At 32.7% G+C, this 12,683-nt stretch overlaps 2 protein-coding genes across 5 annotated transcripts; both read left to right on the plus strand.

Annotated features, from left to right (window-relative positions):
* The first annotated feature begins 408 nt into the window (after positions 1 to 408).
* LOC112702856 (uncharacterized) lies at positions 409 to 1,992 on the plus strand. 3 transcript variants are annotated; one of them, XM_029287948.2, is made up of 3 exons: positions 409 to 819; positions 1,015 to 1,538; positions 1,802 to 1,992. In XM_029287948.2, exons 1-3 carry the CDS (start codon positions 579 to 581, stop codon positions 1,922 to 1,924), a joined length of 888 nt encoding a protein of 295 aa, XP_029143781.2. In that variant the 5' UTR covers positions 409 to 578; the 3' UTR covers positions 1,925 to 1,992. The 3 variants fall into 3 exon arrangements, with proteins under 3 accessions (XP_029143781.2, XP_029143782.2, XP_029143783.2); XM_029287949.2 differs by having other exon boundaries at positions 428 to 819; positions 1,823 to 1,992; XM_029287950.2 differs by having other exon boundaries at positions 428 to 819; positions 1,816 to 1,903.
* LOC112702855 (uncharacterized) lies at positions 1,940 to 7,812 on the plus strand. Of its 2 annotated transcripts, none has more exons than XM_025754054.2 (13): positions 1,940 to 2,191; positions 2,266 to 2,337; positions 2,511 to 2,591; positions 2,744 to 2,781; positions 2,902 to 2,989; positions 3,061 to 3,207; positions 3,859 to 4,044; positions 4,120 to 4,199; positions 4,302 to 4,374; positions 4,494 to 4,595; positions 5,984 to 6,089; positions 6,803 to 6,890; positions 7,327 to 7,812. In XM_025754054.2, exons 1-13 carry the CDS (start codon positions 1,940 to 1,942, stop codon positions 7,514 to 7,516), a joined length of 1,503 nt encoding a protein of 500 aa, XP_025609839.1. In that variant the 3' UTR covers positions 7,517 to 7,812. The 2 variants fall into 2 exon arrangements, with proteins under 2 accessions (XP_025609839.1, XP_025609840.1); XM_025754055.2 differs by having other exon boundaries at positions 7,330 to 7,812.
* The last annotated feature ends 4,871 nt before the right edge of the window (positions 7,813 to 12,683 follow it).

The raw sequence follows: 12,683 nt of genomic DNA on the forward strand, positions 1-12,683 counted from the left end.
ATTAAAAGACTCTAATGTGTAGCAACTTGTAAAACTTGTAAGTCAAAAAGACTTGTATGTGTAGCAAGCCTCTATTTTATATTATTAATATATCAAAATAAACTCTTTAATTAAATCCATTTTATAGAGGTTGGACTATTAAATGTTTGAGACTTTGAACAAATTTTCAACTAATTCAACACTCATAACTTTGTAAATAGGACGAAATATTTTTCTTAATATGTCAAAACTCAAAAGAAAATATTGCAACTTTGTAAAATAACATATTTTTTAAAACAAAAAGAGAGATATTTTGTAATACCTCGTTATGTTTAACAAGAAACCAAACGAAGCCATAGCGCAAGTTTCGAACCGAGGAGGAATGGGTAGAGCATAAGCTAAAAACCCAATACACCTCGCAGGAAACTCGCAGCTTTAACTACTTGAAATTTATATAAAAGTACGTGTCAAATATCATCTTTCGCGCAAAAACTAAAAAAAAAAACTGCCCAATCCGAAATATTTGAATCAGAACGAGACGGAATGGAATAGAGGGAATAGACTATAGAGTATACTACTGTTTTCAATTTCAAATTGCGATGGAGCCCCTTGGCAACACCGAAACGGAAGACGGAACCGCCGCGCCGGTGAATAAAACCGCCCGCCGCGTCAGCTTCGCCGACAACGAGATCACCTCCATCCATCTCTTCCCCTCCGACGACGCCGAACAAACTCCTCCGCTCGATGACCACAACAACGTCGTTTCTAGCCCCTTCCTGAGACCAATCGCTTCGCCTCTTTCTCCTCTCAGAACCGCCACTGCTTCCACCGATGACGACGGCAAGTTCCGATTCGCCATTTTTTTATTTTCTGTGGCTCTTCTACTTAACTGCATCTCTTTATTTATTTATTTATTTATTTTTGTAATTTTGTTTTCGTAACTGTGATAATCGCAGTCCAACTGTACGTGTAACTGCCATAGGAATTGTAGTGTAATATGAAACTATTCAGTTATTGATAATTTTGTAGCAGCAGAAGCTTTTCACGGTCCCGTTTTGGCTAGTTTCATTGAACCTGGACGGTTGTCGGGTCCTGATCCCGGTTTCTCCGACGATGTCACAATGGATTCAACTGCGTTCTCAATGCACTATCGGAGCCTCGCGAGGTCAGATTCCGATGATCTCAGAACGCCAAGCCAGAATTGGATCCCTGCTGTTACTAGTACTACTGAAGGAAGCTTCATGACGCTCAGCGACGCAAGGAACGAGATTTGTGACGGTGATTCAGCGAGTGGAGCTAGAGATTCAAACGACATGACTGTGGTGGAGGATAAAGAGTATCCATTTAGGTATGATTATGACAGAATGTCTCCTTCGTTAGGTGCAATTTCAGATGAAGGAAGCAAAGATGCCTCTTCTTTCTTGGAGATATCAAACAGGAGCCCTTATGGTTCATCAACAGAAAAAGACTTTGTATACAGCAAAGGCGATGATGACAATAGTGCTGGTATTGGTATTGGTGCTGATGCTTCGATTAGAACTGCTGATTCTTTGATCAATGTAAGGAGCATCTTGTGTTAGTAGTTGATTTAGATTTAGAATTGAAAGGTTTGGCTGTTTTGGAAGGAAAGGAGAGGGAAAGGAAGATATATCTTAATTCTTAGTTTAGGAACAATTTTCCTAAAGCTAGAACATGTTTTCTTAAACTGAAAAACTTACCCTCTTTTTCCAGAACCTTTTGAGCAAAATGGCAATAACATCTCCCTTATTAGAGCTTGTTGATTTGCAATTTATACTGATATTGGTATTTGAGTGACTTATAGTGTGTATTGGAAAGGAAACAGGATAAGAGTCCCGCTAAGGGAGTTATAGATGCGACCAATTGTATCCGAGAAGTGTCAACTCCATCGATGAATTCCCTGAAAGAGCGCCTGAGAGAATTATGATTGTGCCATGGTAATATGCAAGAGTTGTCTCATGAGGGCAACTTAGATGGAGATGATTTTAGTGCCCAGATTTCTGCTCAGAAGAAAAGAAAAGTTTTTGAGATGCTAAGAGGTCGAAAGATCATGGATGAATCAGGGAGGATTGACGCAAGTCCACAGCTCCATAATGGTTGGAAGAGTGACCAACAATTGGTTTTGCAGCAAACAGGTGTTATGAGAAGTGAAAAAGGGAAGCTGGACAATCAAACAAGGAAAACATGGGCTGATGTATGATCACTGTTTTATTTCAAGGGTTAAATCAGTTGAGTCTATTGCCTCTTAATATTTTAGTTGCCTTGCAGATTGTAAAAAATTTCTCATGTGCTACAAACCTGTTGCTTTCTCCTTCAACTGATAAGCTCAATTTGAGAATGGTATGTTCCTTACTTTCATGTAATTTAGTTTCATAAAACATCTGTAGAATTTGAAAGTGATATCATTTGAATACTTGTGGATGTTGTCTTTCCAAAATTTATAACACTCCTAAATTTCCTCTTATTTGGTTATCATATAAAATAATTCATTCAAATTTTACGTCAATTTTTAGATTAGCATGCTGGAAGATACTTTGGTTCAATTGCAGAAAGTTAACATCTGTGATGCCTTTTGTTCTGAAATTCATTGTCAGGTCTGTTGGATGGTTTCACTTTTCTAGTTATACATTTTGATCAAGCTTACATTTAATGATTTTATAGTGATTATAACATAATACTTCACCTGAGACAGTATCAAAGGCTGATATTCTATTCATTGTCAACATAATTGATGTTGTTCTTCCAGAAAACAGCTGACCAGTTGAAAGTTGTTGGGCATAAAAGGTATGTTTATGTTGTTTGACTGAGTCAGTTAAAAAATGTAAATTATATTCTTTGATGCAGGTAACTTTATGAAATTGTTTGGGTTAATGATTATTGGCATTGTAAAGTAATGTTTTGTAGATTTGTGGAAGCAAGAAGTTTGCTGTTCAATATAGCATATGGGAAAGCAAAACTACAATTAATGCATATTAAGCGTGAGAGATTACTGGTATTTTCTCAATCATGTTTGCTTTCTAGCAATGCCTTGCAGATGATGACATGCACTCTCATTATTCACAGAAAAAGTTACAGTTGAGCAGTGGACTCCAGGAGTTTCAAATGATGAAATTAAGTGGCACTCCAGGTTTGTCTAAGCATGATGCTATAAATCAAGGGAGTGATAGCCACTTCCATTCCATCTTGCTCAATTCTGGGGGGAAGTTTCAGGTGTTTCCACCTCTCTCCTTTTTCTTTTCTTTACTGTTCTTTTTATTTATTTATTTATTTTAAAATATAATCACACTCACACTCACACTCACTTACTCAAACACATATATAATAGATAGCCTGACTAATTGAGTTTATGAGAGATTTTATATGAATAGTAGTAGTGTTGTATCTATATGCAGTTGCAAAATTCTCGTACTTCATCTCTCTTTTACGCGCATATCTCATTAATTAATTATTTTGGGAAGAAATTATTTCTAGTTTTCATAAAATGCAGGGAACTGCCTTTTGTTTTAAAAAAAAACAAATCTTATTCCACCTTCCAAAATCTTGTCCAAGCAAATTTCTATATCTGAGAAATGATTTACATAAAAAAGTGTTTTTTTTTTTTATGAAATAATGTACTGAATACATTGGTAATCACTTTGTAGGTCTTCTTTGTCGTTTGTGAATTATGCTTAAAACAGTTCCTATTTAACATGTAGTTGTCTTCTGTATTTTTTGCATGAATAATCTCTTGTAAGATGTGTTTTCCATTTCTTGCTATTCATAGTCCTGTTCATAGTTGGTTGATGCAGCAGTAACAATGGATTATGAAAGGTTTGTTTGTTGTTTCATGATAATTATGAACCTCTTATTGGATAATGATAGGTTTCTAGTCTCACCACAATGAGGAAGGAGATTGAAATTTTAGATTGGAAAGCAAAATCCTTAAAAGAGTACTTTTGTACGTATTGCAAGATGGAAAGTCATCAAAGCTTTGCTGACACCATAAGATCTGTTCATCTTTATTTGAAGAGGAGAATATCGTGCAAGTGTATATTCCAGAATTTGCAGGTCTTTCAAATCTCTGTAATTCTTGTGAATGCTTTTAAATAAAATATTCTTCTAATTGACATTTTTGTATTTTAGTTGTGGAACATTGATGGTTTTGAGCTTGTGGAGGGTAGTTACCGAGTTTTTCTCAACTATTATGATTATGTTATTCAGAGGTTTGTTGGATCTTTATCTGCTTCCTAAATCCTTACTGATATTTGTATTGGAGTTATATGATAACTGAGTGTTGTACGTGACTATTTTGGTGAAATGTGTAGGTTCACAGTAAGCGATTGTCCATCAACAAGCATAATAGTATCAAGTAAATTGAATGATATGAAAATTGTGAAGGTAGCTTGATACATGATTACACTGTTTCACTATGTGATCATATCTTTTTCTTTTCTTCCATGGGTAAAACATACCTTTTCCATCTCTTTTATTTATTTATTTCTTCTTTTGGTATTCAGACCTTTCCAGACATGGATGCTCTTTTTGCATTTATGCTTGTCCTAAATCCTCATACCACTAAAAGTTATGCTCATACAAAAGATTTGGTGCAAGAAACACAGGTAAGTTACTTCACTTCATATGTTGTTTGCCTTAGCATTTAGCAAGTTTATTTCTGTAGGAGTAGAATTTCTCATATTTTCCTTCTCGGTTCCATATCCATCACTAATTATTTATTTTCTCTAAGTCAAATTATCCCAATCTCCACAAGCGTTTTTTTTTTTTTGATAAAATTTTCTATTTATATTGTTGTTGATGATGATGGTGGTGGTGTTAGTGATCCAGTCAGATATTTGTTTTATGAAATTTGCTCTTAAGGATGAGTTCTCGGAATTAGAATATCCTTATTTGGCTAAAATTAGCACTAGATTCTGACTCCAAATGACATTCTTGTTGGCAAGCAAGGTGAAGAAGCTAGAGAGATCCTAGAATTCTGCATTTATTTTGGTACAAAAACCAGGATTACTGAAAATCTACCCAAATACTGACCCAGAGCATTAGATATGCAAAAATTGCTTCAGATGGCGCAGGAGTTTTATAAAAACTAAAATCCAACCCCTTATACCTATACCTACTAGTATATAACTGTTAGATAGAGGCTGACAAATAGGAAAAAGTAAATATTCTAGAGTATGCTTGGGTTGCTTCTTTTCAAACGAGCATGGAAACTTCAATTCTTTTTCCTTCTCTTTTATCCTTTGTTTTTCAATAAAAAAGTGTATTGAAGCTGTCACTAATGGTTGTATGTGAGTGGGTTGAACAGCATATCTTGCCATTTCCATTTGATGTTGGATTCTAGCTTTTCATGAAATTACGCGCAACACACAATGTGCTTGTACTTTTTTGTTCATTTAATTTGTATGTAAGCTTGTCATATCATATTTGTGTCCTTGTTAAGAATAAGTTAGACAATGGCCGTTCGTTCTTTCTTGTTATGTCTGTTTTATCTGTGTATTTTTTACATTCATGTGAAGTGTATAAAGGAGGAAAAGATAGAATATAGAATCTTAACATTAGGATTATAGGATACTAGATTGAATGATGTATGGTAGGCCTCAAAAAGCAAAGCACTAACCTCTGTTTATCCTGGTAATTAGGTTATTAGATTCCAATCCTAGTCAAATGAATATAAGGGACTATTAGATAGGATAAAATATTTTAACAAGAAAAGAAAAGAAAACATAATAACAACAACAACAACAGAAAGCCTTATTTCACTAGATAGAGTATGTTACATGAATAGATAGTTGCATCCCTTTTAATAATATCTTCCAAAGAAGGGGGAAAAATTTTGTATGCACATATAACAACTTAGCATGCAATTATGCAAAGCAAGCAAATAGCAAATTAACAATGGCACTCATTGTTTCCAATTAACCATTAAATAATTGACTACTAAGTACTGGGGTGTTTTCCATAATGTTGCTGTTCACTATGTTGTTCTATGCAGGTAACAAGTTCTTTGTTGAGTAATTTGCTAGATGTGGTTGAGGAGATTCAGTTAGCTCAGATAGAGACTACAAATATGGTTGAAGCAAAATTCTTTTCTCAATCAGGTGAGCAAGTTTCTACTCCTTACAGCATTACTTTGAACTATAGAGCTGGATCCTAAATTATCTTTGGGAATTGTTCCAATGTTCGTCTGAAAACTGTTCCTGCCTTCCCCTTTCTAACATGCTTATGTTGATTCTCGGTGTCTTGTGTTTCTTCCGGTTTTTAGCTGTAAATATTTTTGCTTGGTCAAAATTGAAGAAACTTCAATATCGTTTTGGAGCAGCATACAATATTTGAATAGTTATTTAAGAAAAAGCGAAAGCAAAAAAAATAGACTGGGAGGAAAATTATTGAAATCGAGAGGAGAGAGATGGGGATCAGGGAGAAGACATGATCATATTAGTCTGCAGAGCTTATTGAAACTTCCCTGCAACACAAGGCTTTTAATTTTCATAGTAAAACCTAATTTTAGTAAGTCCTAGAAAGATATGAAACACCACCATCTTTATGGAGGTCGGAATTAGTGGCTCAAAAAGGACCTGTTGTCTAATGATATTGAATCTGAGTCTGGTGACAGTGATCTCTGGAAAATTATTGTGATGTTAAATGTATAATTTGAGGGATAAAATAGGGTACTATTACTTTTTCGCCACAGTAGATAACTTAAGTTGCACTATTTTTAATGACTTTTCGAATATGATCGCTAATTTTGTCTGATATTGATAAGGACAAAATCTAGAGTTCCTCTCTGATATAATGTTTCCTTATATTGTAGATGAGAAGCTGGATTTGCTGCTATTTTTTATTGACTTTCGTAGTGGCAAGAAGGTGAAAGTAACCCTTGATATGACGTGCTTGAGATGGTAAATCCTGCTCCTTCTGTGCTTTAGTTATCTAATGTCTTATTCATCCAAGATCATCCTTGTTAATAATGTTTCATAATTCATACTTGCTGAAAATATTCTATACATTTGGTGGTCAAGCAAAATCTATGTATAAAAAATCTTATTACATACACGATACATGATGATAGGGCACAATGACATTTTTTTTGTTCATGTAGCCGATTCCACATGGTGGGATAAGATTTCATTGTTGTTGTTTTATGTTATTATTTTGGTATGATCTAATGTTATGGCCGCCTTAACAAACCGAGTGATTCAGCGTTCATATTATGTAATTAAATTTATTGCTATTTTTAGTTTTTTACATTTTTTGTGTGTGGCCAAAATAGTACCACAGAATCAGATAAGCTTTATATGCCAAGGACACTGACTAGTTTGACAAAATGTTTCCAAGCAGTGGGGTCTATCCTGTAAGTACCCTTCCTTGCCGGATACATGATGCTGCTAGTGGGGAGCAGAAGTCACCATCCCTTGTAGCTGAAATAAGGACTGCAGTTAAAACTGTAAGTGTTGGGTATTCAAGAATCATGAGGCTTTCTCGGTGCATTTCCCAGGTGGTTCATGCTTGCACTTTATCCCCATGATCATCACTTTTTGGATGTCTCCTATCCAATCTTGAAATCTTTGGATGTTGGTAGATTATGCAATAGATCTTGCCATGTGTATTTTTACATTATATGGTGGTTTGATTGTAGTTTTCTTGTATAGAAGGCCAAGCACGGGGTCTCCCACAAATCATGAAATTAATTAGCTAGTTGTTGGGTGAGATTTGTCAAATTTAAATGCACCATGCAGGTAGGGTCCCCACGTAGTTTATAGATCGTTATCTTTATAAATTTCTCCTTGATGTGTTATGCTAGTATTAGTCTCTTTGCAGTAACGCAGTTAGTCCAATTTTCTGATTACACATGTCGCCTTCACATTTCATATTTCTCGTATGAATGAGGATAAAGATAAACAGCTAACTTTTAAATTAGTAACTTTATTTCTTTTTAAAGTTTAGGGTTTATGATTAGAATTTATGATTTAAAATTTTAAAATTGAAATAAAACTTTAGTGGCATTACCTTTTTGTTAAAAAAAAATCATTAACTTTATGATGATATATATTTGATAAATTTGAAACCATAAATTGGTCAAATTGATTTAGGTATGCATAATTAGACTTTTACATTATTGCTTTTATTTATAACTTTAATTTCACTTGAACTTTTTCACTTGTGTTTGTGGCTATTTTATTTTCTATATTGAAATGTATCGTGTAAATTCATTAAATATGGTGCTGTGTCAGAATCTAATAAAATTGTTTCCTATCATCTTTAGATTTTAAAATTTTAAATATTTTCATGATGAAAATTGCTACTAGCGATTTCGGTAAAGCACAGATCACAACGATTGATTTCTATAAAAGGAAAATCCTTTCTAGCGATTTTTATTTTTAAAAGATTACATTCGAAGAAATAGTTACAGGCGGCTTCTATTACATTATAAATTTGGACTTCATCTCTACTGTGTCATGTTGATGGTAATCACAATTGCCAAGATTATGTAAAAAATAAAAGCGGTATTTGTGCAATTGTGCTCCTTAATCTCTAATATTGCTTCACGAGTTGGACAACAAATATGGTAGTGTTTGGTTAGCATCTATGTCTTTTAGGTAGTGTTTATCTTTAGAAATTGAAATTAAAATTAAGAGACTGAGATGCAATATTATATTATGCGATCAAAAAATAAAACTAAAATTTTAGTATTGGAATACAAAATTTTAATTCTAGAATACAAAATATTAGTCTTAATAATACTTTCAAAGTAGGGACACAAAATTGCATTTGTTTACAAGTATGGAACAATAAGATAGAGATAACGAGACACAAAATTATGTTTAATAAATAAAATATAAATAGAGAAATTATGTCTAGAGATACTAAATTAGTATATTTTGTATTCTTCCTGACATGAAGAATATAAAGACACTAACAAGAAATAACTTATTTTTTATTTTTTATTATTTTTTATCAAATTTTCATAATTTTTTTATCATTATACTTTTTTTTCTATTTTTTTATGAAAAAATTGAGTAAATTAAATTTTCATAATTTGTTCTACTTTATTATTAAACAAAATATAAGAATATTAATTTATGTTTCTATCTTTTATATCTTGTTCTCAGTGTCTAATTATCCAATTATTCTATTATCAAAACCAAACACAACTCAAAAGATTAGAATTTTTGGGGACGGAACTAAAATTTTAATAATATTTTTTAATAAGTAATGATAATTTAATAAATATTCTCATTTTATATTTATATTTATCTTGAATCAAATACAATACTAAAATATATATACATTTTATACCAAATATAATACAAAAACTTAATTTAATATCAATTTTTTGAACAATCTCAGACTCTTTTTCAAACACAACCTCAAAGACATGAACATAATAATACATTTCTTCTATTCATGTTTTTGACAATTATTTTTTGAAACACGGACTGCACCGTATTAAGTTTAAATTACAATTAATTTGTCCGAAATCACTCATATATAAACAATTCAATATAATTTTCTCTTAAGAATAATACAACAATGTATTAAAAAGAAGAATAATATTATGGCAATAATACTTTTCTGCTCTTTATTATATTCTCATAATACAGGAAGTAAAAACTCAATCTAATTCCATCTCAATTTATGAACTTTACTTAGAGAATAATAGTGGTTGAGTCAAGTATTGATTAATTATCTTGTGATGACAAACATAATTGATTATTTTTTAGTATAACTAATTATTATAATAAGTAAGTAGGAATCAATTAAAGATGACAAATCGAACAAGTTAGAATTGTGTAAACAATAATGTTTTGAATTTAAGTAATTTTCCTAAGGAAGTTCAACCATGTCATTTTCTTTTACAGTCGCACTATTTTTTCTTTCATACTTTTATAACAGACTTTTAACGTAAACCTCTTCAACGTAAAGTTTCATTTTCAACGTAAAGCTTTCTTTTTCATTTTCCTTTAATGTAAAGCTTCTTCGTTCTTCTCTGATTTCTCTTCAGATTTTTGTTTTCTTCTTCGTTTTCGTTGTGTTTTTCCCCTGATTTTTTCTCTTTCTCTTTAGATTTCAATCTGCATTTGAATAGCGTATTATTCTTTTGAATCGAATAGCGTATTATTCTTCTGTATCAAAACAATGAATGATTCAAGTTCAAATCACTTGAATGAGAGTGATTTGAATTATTCTTTTGAATCGAATCAAGTGGACGAGGTTTGGACCGGTCTTCATTTTATCTAGTTTCATTCTTCAATAATTTTGAATTGAATGGAAAGGAATGCAATTGAATAAAGTGTTAATGAATATTTTTATTTTTCATTGCTAAAACCAATGTTGTTTATGAACACATTTTTCGGTTCATTTGTTATTATACAATGATTTTATTTTGATAATATTTTCAGTTCATTCTAGAATGCAGGAGTTTCTGAATTTGAATTTATATAATGGACACTTTTCGGTTCATTTGTTATTACATAATGATCTTGTTATGATAGTATTTCGGTTCATTCTTCAACAATTTTGAATTGAATGGAATGGAATGCAATTGAATAAAGTGATAATAAATAATTTCATCCTTCTTTGCTAAAATAAGTATTGTTTATGAAGTTGAGTTTGGATAAAATGCAGGAGTTTCTGAATTTATAGAATGCACATGTTTTAATTTATTGGTTGTTATACAATGGTCTTGTTATGAAAATATTTCTATTAATTTTACAGTCTAGGTATGTTGTCGATGAACAATTTGTCCCAAAGGTTGGGATGACTTTCAAGACACTCAAAGAAGCTAGAAAGTTCTACAAATATTATTTCAAACTTGCTGGTTTTTCTACAAAAATAAGAAACACCACTCGGAAGAGAGATGAAATTAAGAATCTCTTAATTACATGTAGTAGAGAGGGGAAGTGGAAATCCAAGATATCTCCAACTCTGAAGACAAATACCTCAGCAAGAATAAACTGTCCAACCAGGATTTATATACATATATTGAAGGACGTTGGTCTTTGGGTCATTTCTAAAGTTATTCTGAATCATTCACACTCTTGCTGTCCAGACACATACCAGTCATTTGTAGTAGCAGCGGGTGGTCATCGTGAACTAAGTTTTATTGAAAAAAGATGTGAGGAATTACATTACAAGGGATGTATGAAATATTTCTAAACAAGATGATGCCAAAGAACTTGGCAAATACTTATTAAGAATGAAAGAGGAATCAAAATTTATTTTTTGAGCTTAACCTTGAAGTTGATCACTCTATTAAATATGCATTTTGGGCTGATACAAGAAGCAGAACTGCATATGAGTATTTTGGAGATGTTGTTTCATTTGATACCACTTACAACACAAACAGGTATTCGGTTCATATGCGAATTTCAGTTCATAACTGTTGGTGTCCATTTGCAGGTACAATCTGGTTCTTGGTTCTTTTATGGGTGTGAATCACCACGGTCAGTCGACACTTCTCAGATGTGCTTTGATGAAAAATGATGATATTCAGTCATTTAAATGGTTATTCGAATGTTGGCTTCGGTGCATGGGAGAAAAGGCACCAGAAGGGATTCTCACCGATCGATGCGCATCGATGCAAAGGGCTATTGAGACCTGTATATCAACAACAATTCACCGGTGGTGCATTTGGCATATCATGAAGAAGATCCCAAGTAAATTAAATGGCTACAAGCGACATGAAGAAATCAAACAAGAGATCTTTGATGTTGCAGATTTTTATACCGTAATACTGTGTGCAACAAAATCACCAATAGAGGCTCAATTTTAGCACGTGTATACTCATGAGAGGTTTAGAGAAGTTCAAGCACAATTTAGAGGAAAGGTGAATTGCATTACAAGATCAACGCATTCCATTCTAGGTTTTACGGCATATGAAGTTGTAGAGTAAGTTTCTAACTCAACATTCAACAAGTTTGTTGTTAAATACGACGCAATATCACGCGAAGTAAAGTGCCAATGCTTGTTGTTTGAGTCAAAGGGTATATTGTGCCGTCATTCTCTGAGTGCCTTAAGTTTTGAACGAGTAGATAAAGTGGCACCGAAATATATATTAGATCGCTGGAGTGTAAGAACGTAAAGAGGAGGCACACAGATATCAAGAGCAGCCAAGACGAGCCTCTATTAGATCCAAGAAGCATTTGACAATTTAGTATTTCACTCGCACAATATTTGTGAATTGGCGTCAGAATCCGAGGAGTTGACTGGAATTCTACACCGGGATTGTTTAATAATGTCATGGCTGAGATGCAAGAATATCAAGCAAAAAGTAAAATTAAATGTTCGTTATCTCACGAAAACGTTACATTGAATGATGTTAACGACCTTCAAAGCCCCCACATGTTAGAACAAGAGGACGTCCTAAGAAAAGATTGGGATCAAATATGGAAAAAAAGATCGCAAATGCAACAAAGAAAAAGAAAAAGTCCACTCTAAGTGAGGTAACATTGATTTGCTTTTGATTAGGAAAAAATGTATTTGTACATTTTGCTAATATATGATTTATTTCTTTTTGCAGTTGAACCTTTTAGATGTGGTTCAATGATTTAGTCAAGCTCCAGCCTTTATCATGCATATGATATGAATTATCCCGGAGAGGATGATAGAAGTTTCGGTGTTTATTAAAACAAATTTTAATAATATAATGTTTTCCCCTTTGATGAAAAATGAGGGTTAATTTATGATTTGTG

Source organism: Arachis hypogaea, chromosome 7, assembly GCF_003086295.3.
Source record: "Arachis hypogaea cultivar Tifrunner chromosome 7, arahy.Tifrunner.gnm2.J5K5, whole genome shotgun sequence".
In the NCBI taxonomy this organism is placed as follows: Eukaryota; Viridiplantae; Streptophyta; class Magnoliopsida; order Fabales; family Fabaceae; genus Arachis; species Arachis hypogaea.

Coding starts and splice junctions, on each gene's coding strand:
- LOC112702856 (XM_029287948.2), top strand. CDS start 579: ATGGAGCCCCTTGGCAACACCGAAACGGAAGACGGAACCGCCGCGCCG. Junction 820..1,014: donor TGCTTCCACCGATGACGACG/GCAAGTTCCGAT, acceptor TTGTAGCAGCAG/AAGCTTTTCACGGTCCCGTT. Junction 1,539..1,801: donor CTGCTGATTCTTTGATCAAT/GTAAGGAGCATC, acceptor AGTGACTTATAG/TGTGTATTGGAAAGGAAACA.
- LOC112702855 (XM_025754054.2), top strand. CDS start 1,940: ATGCAAGAGTTGTCTCATGAGGGCAACTTAGATGGAGATGATTTTAGT. Junction 2,192..2,265: donor CAAGGAAAACATGGGCTGAT/GTATGATCACTG, acceptor GTTGCCTTGCAG/ATTGTAAAAAATTTCTCATG. Junction 6,891..7,326: donor GATATGACGTGCTTGAGATG/GTAAATCCTGCT, acceptor AATGTTTCCAAG/CAGTGGGGTCTATCCTGTAA.